This window comes from Nelumbo nucifera, chromosome 7 (assembly GCF_055504915.1).
Source record: "Nelumbo nucifera cultivar China Antique chromosome 7, China Antique-T2T, whole genome shotgun sequence".
In the NCBI taxonomy this organism is placed as follows: domain Eukaryota; kingdom Viridiplantae; phylum Streptophyta; class Magnoliopsida; order Proteales; family Nelumbonaceae; genus Nelumbo; species Nelumbo nucifera.
In genome coordinates, this window is record NC_142655.1 from 48,252,872 (window position 1) to 48,263,158 (window position 10,287).

Here is a 10,287-nt window from a genome sequence, read left to right on the forward strand (position 1 = left end):
ACTTGTAATTGAAATTGCATGGAGTATTTAGCTAGACAAATTTAATTACTCTAGACACTTGAATCTACATGTTGATTTGTAGATGAATTACAAATTACTTAGGATCTATAAGAAGTGGCAATAAATCTTTAAGGCTTTTGGACTTTTTTTTGACTTAAAATACCCCTCTCTCTCTATTTTGAAGATATAAATTGTAAATTGAATACTATTTTTCATTTCATTCTATTCTCTCTCATCAAGTCTCATATTTAAGGTTAACTTCCATTATCTTTCATAAAATCATATGTTTAATATATTTTTTGTTTCTCATCATAAAATTTCACAAATTAAATTTGCAAATAACAATTTTAATAGTATAAAAACTTATGTATTCAAAATCAACTTGGAAACAAAACCAGTTTTTAGGTATAATAATTAAGAAGAGTTTTTATGAATAATAGAAATGGAATACAAAATTTAAATCTTCCTTAGCAATGAAACCACTATCATGTTTGTTAAATGGTGGAAAAGGAATACAAAAATTATGAAAAAAAGAAAAATTAAAGTCTACTCTATCACCCTAATAAACAAATCGAATGATTAGCTAGGTCACCATGTTGTTGGTCAAGTTAGTGCTATTTTACAAATAAGTAATTTGGTAAAAAATGAAGCTAAAGTCCTAGTCAAGTAACTATTCAATTAGTCTGATTGGTCTTTAGGCAAGTAATGATTCAATTAGCACAATAAATTGAAAATATAGATATAATTTATATATTAAGAAGATTTGATATAAGTCTTTAAGTTGAAAGACAATAAATCACCAATATAGATATACAATTATTGTTGTTGTTGTTGTTATTTGAAATTGCCATGTGCAAAGCACATGCACAGTTACTAGTCTTGTAAAGTAGTAATGGTGTTATGAACTTGCAGAACGGAATTTTCCTATTTTCCCTTAATATTTTTTATATATTATATCACATCCAAGTTATAATTGGAAAACCAAGGAAGGTATTATAGACATTTAATATTAATATTAAAATCTGTTGAATTTTTATTGAACCATATAAAATTAAATTTGAATTCTAACCAATTTTTAATTGGATTCTAATTACCTTTTTTGAATCCATTTGATACTTTAAAATAGTCCATCTGAATTCGAGATAATTGAATTGGATGTAGATCAGACCATAGACTTTCAGTTTTCATTGACAAGCCTACTTGAACCAATATTCTGTGCATAAGTAGAAGGTGGTATTAATGGACCAAGTTTAGGTTGTACACAGTTTCAATTAACACCAATTTGAATATGTAGAATGGTCCAATAAGACATCAAATTGGACCAATCCAAATAAAAATATTTATCAAATTGGATGAACCTGGTCCATCCATAATAGGTGGCACACTTCAAGTGATGTTTGGCACATGTAGGTACTTTTTTTTGTTGTAATGGATAGGTGGCACACTGCAGATTTGTTCGGTCACTTGTTAGGAGTATCTCTGTTGGGAGCAGATTCAGACTCCTCACTCGAGTGGGGATATTGAAGAAAAGCCCATGTAAGGCCTCGCCCAGTGCATAACTTTGTCAAATATGTCAATAGTTAAACCAATAAAGTCATCTATTTGTTAACCAAGTCAATAGTTTTTTGCAATGGTTGGAGTGAAACATATTCTTAATTAAATTTATTACTAGTAAACATGTACGTGCATTTGCACGTGATAGTATCTCCAAGATAAAACTATCTACAATTCATGGACAGTTTTTGAACAGTTATAAGCAAGCAATTTTTGGAGTGAGAGTAAAGGACCTATATGCCCTTTTTTATGCCCGTTGTATGTTGCTTAGATATGGGGTAAAAATGTCTAATGAAAAGTCTAGAAAATGGGGTTATTCGCTCTTTTATTAGTAGTTAGATATGGTGATAGGTCAATGGATTTGACTATTTGGTTGAACAACAAATTAAAAACATGGATATGCAATACAAGCAAGAAGATTTAAAGTCAAAGTCTTTAAGTTGAAAGGCAATTGCCATTTAATATGGTGGCCAATTGGGTAGCCAAGTATATGTTTGGCATTGATGCTACAGTTGCAGCACCATTTTCTAAGAAAACGGAAAACGGTGCTGCTGATATGTGGGTTGGAAGCACCGTTTTCTTTTTTTTTTTTTGTTTGGAATCGTTGTTGCCAGGTAGGATGTTTCCTAGAGCAACAACAGCATTTTTTGTTTGGTACCAATGCTTCTGAAAACGTTTTCTGCACTTCTACCCATTATTTAGTGCCACATCACTGCCTTATTGGTAGCAACGAGTTGCAGCTCTAAGGAAACGCCAAATTTGGCGTTGCTCTAAGCCATGCCTTCTCAATTTCTAAGGGGTGGTTTAGAGCACCGTTTTATATGGAAAAACAGTTTTAAACAGATGACTATTTCCTGGAGCACCGTTTTTTCCTACGTGACACTGATGTGATGCCGTTACTCTAGGAAACGACAATGATGCCAAACAGCCGCAAATTTACATTGCTTTGCCACTCTTTGCTGACCTGGTCCAGTCTTGATTTTCTTGTTCAGCCACAAGGATTAGCCTGATCCAATGCACGACATAGATCAAGAGTTCAACCAATAAGATCATCTAATAGCTTTTTTTTTTGCAATGGTTGAATTGAAACTTGATTAAATTTATTATATGGGGAAGATTGATATAAAATACAATTTGAATGAATAAATTCATCGACTAACACACCAATTACTGATCTTTATTATCATATGAATGTCATCTCCGGTTTTATTAGTGAGTACATGCAAAGTGTAAAAAGGCGGCCCATTGAGTAATCAAATTTGCATTGCTTTGTCACTCTGGTGGACTTCGTCCGCGCCCAATTTACTTGTTTGGTTGGTTGATGAATGAATTGTCCATATGGTTCCTTTATGGGGCCAGGCTCGAAACCCCACCGCGTCCCGAAAGCCCTCCCAAACCGGCACCTACCAGACTGCTTATCGCTTGTCTCTTCTTGTCGCCTCCTCTTGTTCCCCATCACAGAAAGAACAATCTCCCTCTCGTTTTTGCCGAATTTTTCTATTTTTGAATAATTATGGATACTCAGAAAGAAGAATTTCTCAAAGAGTTCGGTCAAGATTACGGGTACCCGAATGCTCCAAAGAACATTGACGACATCCGAGCTTCCGAATTCAAGAGATTAGGGGGTCAGATTCTTGAATTCTAATATAAAAAATTTGTGATTTTTAGAAAACCCAATTGATACTGATAACTGTATCTTTTAATGTAAATTATAGATGTTGTTTACCTGGACCACGCGGGAGCTACTTTGTACTCTGAGCTACAGATGGAAGCGATAATTAAAGATCTAACTACTAATGTTTACGGCAATCCTCGTATCCAATTTCGAATTCTGGGTTTTCCCTTATTATCTTTGATTGGCAGAAGCAGGCTTTGGTTAGCTGGTTTTTAATGTCATTCTAATGGAAGTGTTTTGAATCTATTTCGTTTTCACTCTTAATTATCTACTTCAAAGAAGTTTCAGTTGCTTAATTTTATGTTTTTACTTCTCTTTTCACCAGGAAACCTCTTTTCTTTTCTTTTTAAATCATTAGAGGTGGATATTGATTGATTTTATGAAACTGCTAGAAATGGTTAATTATTATTTGTTATTATTTTAAAATTCTGTGCCACTTCTGATTTACAACTGTTTTCTTTCAACTTTGGAGACTATTTTTTCCTTATTTTCTATTGATGGTCTCCGTATGATTATTTTCGTTACAATTGGTTTCAGTTCAGTTCCTTTGTTCCAGTTAATGTTTTAGTAAGCATTACAGCATTACCAGTTCCAAATGAATTCCTTAGTGAATTGCTTAGATTTTAGTTGATATACATTTGATGTGGTATTTTTCTTTTTTGTTCTAAGAAATAAATTGTATTTAGTTTGCTCTTTATTGATATTCTATTTCTAGATCCATTGCTGGAACATATGTTGGCCCATTTCAATAGTTTTGATAGTACGGTTTTGCAATTGGGGTTTGCTTTAATTTGGAAAAATTCAGATAGTCAAAGTGAGTCCAGCTTGGCTACCTCTGAAGTTGTAAGGGCAGCACGTCAACTGGTTAGTAGGCTGAGACAGAGGTGATCTTTGATACTTAATGTATTATTTATTTCCATGCCTTGGTTGAAATATTTGGTGTGCTCCAGGTCCTTGATTACTGTAATGCATCGCCCAAAGACTACAAATGTGTATTTACTTCTGGAGCAACAGCAGCACTGAAGCTGGTTGGGGAGGCCTTCCCTTGGAGAAGAGAAAGCAGTTTCATGTACACTATGGAGAACCATAACAGTGTGCTTGGGATCAAAGAGTATCCAACCCACACAGTCATCCAATGCTTTTGTGGTTGGCTTGGTGTTATCATTTTCTTTTATTCTTTTATGGTATTCATTTTGTGTTTAATCATTATATTGTTATTTGTTGTGTCATTGGAATGCCATACCATCTCAAGCTCAAGTCCAGTTCATGTCCATTTAACCTGGGTCTTCCTGTTAATGGGCCATAAATGAGAATGTGTCCTGCAGGAAAATATTACAGATTGGATTATCCATACCATCTAATATTTTCCCACTTTCTAGATGGTTGAAAGTAGTGATTGATGGGCTATTGTTTATTCGAGTATGCCTGTTGTTTGGTGGTTTGTACCTATGACCATCAGATGTCAGTACTTGGAAAACCAATTCGAGGAAACACATAGTTTCTATAAGGTCTCAAACCTTTTAGACTTCCTCTTATTTAAATATGCATTGATTTTTATGAGTCCTCAAACTTTAAGATGTTCTCTTAATTCTGGTTACAGCTCCAGTGGTAATTACGGTATTATTTTCTACTTTCTATATTGGAGGTACTGATGGAAACTAATTGAATAAGCTAAGCTTCCTAAAAATGACAAGAAGCACTTTTTGTACAAAAAGAAGTATCAACTGATGCTACAATTTATTTAAGTTTCATTTTTCTACTCATATCTACATATCTAGTAGAAGAAATGGTCACTTGGTTTCCCAGCTGATACAGAATGTAGATATTTATGAGCATCTTGAACTGTTGATTCATGATTCATGATACTGGGAGACTAATTTACTGGGGAAGACTTATATGCATCTTGTGTATGTTTGTGTATTCCCTCTGCTGTCACCCTAGGATAGCTTCTATCAGTTCCATCTTTGTTAATTCATGAGTTTTATGGGGGCAGAGGGTTCTGTGGTATTTATCTGCTTATTCTGTAGTCTTTTCTTTTCTTCTGTTGCCAATCCAAATCATCTACACTGTAATATATGCTACATGACATGAAAATCTTCAATTTAAGTGCGCTACCACTTGAATGAGGACCATATGAATGCTCAGTGTTTTAAAAGTGAGAAGGGCAACTAAAACACAAGAAGTAACTAGAGCTTGAGGCACAAGACGCAAGGAAAGATACATGTCTAAATGCTGTGAGGCATTACTTTTGAAAAGGAAAACAAGAGGAAAGCTTAATATACAAGTATAGTAAATCTAAATTCTGAAAGAAATAAAATATTTCTAAAATCCTATTAGCTCAATTGGTTATTGTGTTTTAAGTTTTAACATGAAGGTTGTACATGGACTGAATCACTTAAACATCATAGAACATCCTCTGATATAGTACACATTGAACATTAAATTCCATGTTAGTTTATTAAAACATAACAATAATATAGGATTGCCATACCTAAGTTCATACAAGATACACTCTACAAAATGAGCCTTTCCTGTGAGCCTAGGTGTACCCAATATAGGTTTGCCTTTTATAATACTGATTAAGTTTATGTGAATTAACTGAAAAAGATTCAACTAACTCTTGTAAGGGATGATCTTCTATTAGGAGCTACTATGCTGCAGTATGTGATGATAGCATGAAGTGTATGACATTGAGGACATTGTACTGAATGACCTGGTTTCTTCATACTGTCTTCTTGTTTAGTTTTGAGTCAAATCCATGTCACAATCAGATTTTCATATGTGTGTGTGTGTGTATACAGAGAGAGAGATCAATGCTTTTTTAGTTTGTTCCTACTTAAGAATATTTAGATATGCTCTCAATCAAGGAGCTATGGCTTTTGCAATAGATATTGAAGAGCTTGAGAATTATAGTGGACTACCAAGAAGGGATGCCTCTTCAATTAAGGTTTCACGCTACTCTGTGCAAAGAAGAAATGAAGCCCCAGTCCAAGAAGCACCTGAAGGTAACCTAATTAGGGCTTTAAGCAGTTTAGGTACTTATTTAGGTATAGATAAATTCAAACTTCAGTGATTTAATATCTAATATTTATATATAATTATTTGGATATCTTGGATTTCTTTCTGGATTGGGTCATATGTTGTCCTTAAAATTAGTTCAAGATTCCTCAAACTTGAAATCTTTAGTTGTAAGCATGAACAGTCCTTTATGTTTATTACTAGGGCCAGGCAGTCAGTCCCAACAAGCCCCTCTTTTAATTGCAAGAAGACATTGGTGGGATGTACAAGTTAGAATTTACTTGGTCCATTGGGTTTCCTTTTTTTTTTGATAAATAACTGAAAAAGATTAATTAAATAAAAAAGAAGGACAAAGATAAGGGAGAGATGAACTCTCTTAACTCTCCCCAAGCAATATCACAAGATTACAACATAGCCTAAAATAGTTGATTCCTTCCCACCCCTTGTTTAGACAATGCATTGGCAAAGCAACAAGCATCTCTTTTCACCCAAAGCATATTCACTTCCATTCCTTGTGTCAACCACTTAAACCATCTTATTTCATTAATGTAGTCTCACCAACCTAGCTCCTCTTCCTTTTGAAATCAGCTCAGAATCCCCTTCAATTATCAAATTTTGAATATTCATTTCCTTGGCCTTTTGAACTCCTTCTAAAACAACTAGAATTTCAACTCTCAAAGAGTCTCCCACACCAATAGGGCTTGAAAAAAGGCCAATAATTCTTCCTTCACCATTTTTGCAAGCAGGTTTTTTGTCATGATTCCCACAGACGAGACCAATTTGATGCTGTCCGAATTGAGGTGGACGAGCAGCAGATGAATTTATATGAGCTGGACCTGATGACCTGTGCACATAGAAGGTCAGAGACCCTGAGGTGGTTCTCCAGGGAGGAGAACTCCAACGCTCAAGTCAGTAAATGAGTTCGGGTGGTCAGCTAGACCGAGCTAGGAGTTCTGGAGGCTAGTGGGCAGGAGAGCTAGGAAGTGAGAGAGAGTGAAGAGGATATTACCTTGGTCAGAGTGCTCTTAATACTCGTTGGAGAGTGCCGTTATGCTCCTTTCTTGAGGGACACGTGTCATGTCTCAAGGTCATCCTTGACCGAAGTTCCAGAGGCATGCTTCTTGCTTGAGGGACATGTTATATCTCGATCCTGACACCACATCGTCTTCAACCTCTGTTTGACTCTTCATCTCCCTTTCTGCTAATCTGATTCTCCTGATCATTTTCTACTCCCACCTTCTCCCTTCCAGTTTTATTGTTCTTATCTTCTTCTTTCTTTGCTCTCAAGATGGTCATATCCCTGGTTCAATGTATTGATACACCTCTGTGTGTTGGCAAAGGTGTATCAGTACTTTAACTGATGCGCCTTTTATTTTTTTAGTTTTTTTCCAAATTTCAGTTTTAAGTATAATTATATATATTCTTTAATAAAAAATGAGTTCATGAAAACACCTGTAAACCAGTGTATCGACACTCAAAGATATGATACGATACACCTTGTATCGGGTGTATTGTGTTGATACTTTGAACCTTGGTCATATCCTCCCCCTCTAAGATAATTCCTAGCTTGTATCTTGCCATTGTGGAGGTTTAGAAAATTAGGTTCGAAGAGTCCACTCATGGTTGAAGGAGGTGCCTACCTAACGCCAGACAACTCAAAAACAACTCTAAAATGCTCACCACAAAAGGACAATAGATTAACAAATGGTAAGCCTTTTCCCCATCAGCAAAAAGCAGAAGGGCAATTATGAGGATAAACTCCAATTGGTCTTCCTTGGAAGACTCTCACAAGTGTTAATTTTCAAGTGATAGACTTCCCAACAAAAGGTACTCACTTTAGGTGGTGCAGGTCCACTCCAAAATCTGAACACAGAAAAATATGAGGAGAGAAAGAAGTAAGCAAGGCATCCAAGAAAGAATAACAAGAAAAGGATTCTGAAGAGGAGATAAACCAAATTCTCCCATCAGTCTTACAAGGATCAAGGGGCACTCCTTCCAAAACTTTAAGGAGATCTTGCACACAAAGAATCTCAGAGTTCCTCAAATCCCTTCTGAAACTAAAGTTCCAATTCAATCCTGCCCGGGATGAAGATACAAGTTGATAAACAACCAAGTTCTTGAGAGAGGATAGATCGTACAAAAAAGATTTTTGAACAAATCATCCTCCACCAGATTGTATGAACTGGGGTAATTGATGATTATATTTTCTTTTATCTTTTTTGGTAAACTCTTTATTACTGATAGAAGAATATTGTATGGATGTGCTTATATGTCAGGTTTTTGGAATGATTGTGTTAATCACCTTGTATTGTGTTGCATATTGATATACATATTGATTATTCATAGCATAGATTCATACTTGACTCGGACACATATTGATATGAGTATCACGTTTTTTGGCTTTGATGATGTATCACCATTTTTCTTTAGTTGGGTCAGATGTGCTCTAAGCCAGCAACCATTTTTGTCACTGACACCTTCAAGAGAAGAGAGGAAGGCCATTTTAGTTTCAGAGACTGGGGGGGGGGGATGACTCCATTGGCATTTTGTAAACATGCAGGGAGAGAGAGAGAGGTGGGGGGGGGGCATGACCGAGCTCATGCACCAGTCTTGTTCTCCTAGAAAATTTGAAGAATCCATTTGGTCAAAGAGATAATAAAGGCAATATTGAGATTTTGAAAAAAAAACCTTAAACCACACATATTATCATGTGCTAACAGATATGTATGGAGAGTTAACTGGAGGTTTTTGTATATGATTGAGGGTTTCTTGCCCCTCCTCTTTTCATTAATACTATACTATCTTATTATCTATCAAAAAAAAAAAAACAGGAGGTTTTTGTCTGCTGACATCACCCAACACGGGAGTTCTAAGTCCAACTTGAAAAGTTAGGGGATGTTTCAGTATTTAGGTGAAAACTCAGGGGAGGTTCAAGTCTTTTACCCTAAAAAGTTATAGTTTGGTGTAACCATGATTACGTGGTTCAAAGAGTAAGGAGAAACAGAGAATACAATGTAAGAGGGGATTGGGGAGAAAGAAGTTATAAGGTGTACACCGTATTCTAATCATACACTTATCTTTTAAGAGTACAAAAAGACAATGGTTCCCCTAATAAGTGAAGAACACAAATAATAAGAAAACAACTGGCTATTAACTGGCTGCAGAAGGAAGAGGCTAGTTTATGGAAGTTCTCGAATGAGAAAAAGAAAATTTTCCAGCTCACTCAAGAAATGCAAATCCAGTTTCAGTGGTCTAAGAGGAGCGCCAATTCTTTTGCAGATTATCTAGCTAAACAAGGGGTGGGAAGAACTAGTTTCTTTTGGGCTGTATTGTAATGTGATGTTTTTTGGGTGGGGTAAGAGATTTTACCCCCCTTCTTGTTGCATCTTTTCCATATCCTTTTAATTAATAAAAGTTTCTGTTATTGATAAAAAAAACTGTTTTAATTTCCCCTGCGAATGGAGCATAGATATCATTTATGCTCAACTTGTTAAAAACATCATTCCATTTGTTTTTTACCACCTCCTTGGGAAATTAGCAGGTTGGTCTTCAGCCCTAATGTAAGTAGACACAATTCTTTGGAATCAACTTTTTCTATGATGAAGTGTTTATTCACCTCAGTGTATTTTGAGCATTGCCTTGCTGTTACAATTCAGACTCAGAGATCCATTTCTGCCAACATGATCTTTAGGAATAGTGTTTTTGACACACTACGAGCCATAGCTTTGAAGTCAGATTCAGCACTAGATCTTGCAACAATAAATTGTTTTTTTTTTCTCCTTCTTTTTGATCAATAACTGTTATGTTTTATTAAAATATCAAAACAGAGTACAGTGAAGCATGGAAGTTGGGAGACATAAGCTCTCTTAACACTCCCATTGAATCTCAGTTCAAGTTACAACTGGGCCCAGAAAAGATGTTCTCTATCCGTCCCTTGTTTTGTTAATACATCAGCAAAAGAATTTGCACTTCTTTTGACCATATATCCTAGGGTAGTTTCCTAGGTTCCATAACCATCTTTCCTTAATAATTATCCATAA

The 10,287-nt window shown here is 35.4% G+C and overlaps 1 protein-coding gene across 5 annotated transcripts in view; it reads left to right on the forward strand.

Moving 5' to 3' along the window:
• The first annotated feature begins 2,841 nt into the window (after nucleotides 1-2,841).
• The window catches only part of ABA3 (molybdenum cofactor sulfurase (LOS5) (ABA3)), a 103,155-nt gene continuing 95,709 nt past the window's right edge, over nucleotides 2,842-10,287 (forward strand). For 2 of the 5 annotated variants that reach the window (XM_010273962.3, XM_010273963.3), the window contains exons 1-5: nucleotides 2,842-3,179; nucleotides 3,270-3,368; nucleotides 4,035-4,093; nucleotides 4,180-4,340; nucleotides 6,080-6,234. In XM_010273962.3, the coding sequence (XP_010272264.1) occupies nucleotides 3,068-3,179; nucleotides 3,270-3,368; nucleotides 4,035-4,093; nucleotides 4,180-4,340; nucleotides 6,080-6,234 (586 nt within the window). In that variant the 5' untranslated portion in view covers nucleotides 2,842-3,067. The remainder of the gene's footprint in view (nucleotides 3,180-3,269; nucleotides 3,369-4,034; nucleotides 4,094-4,179; nucleotides 4,341-6,079; nucleotides 6,235-10,287) is intronic. The other 3 variants (XM_010273960.3, XM_088891464.1, XM_010273961.3) reach the window with 2 other exon arrangements.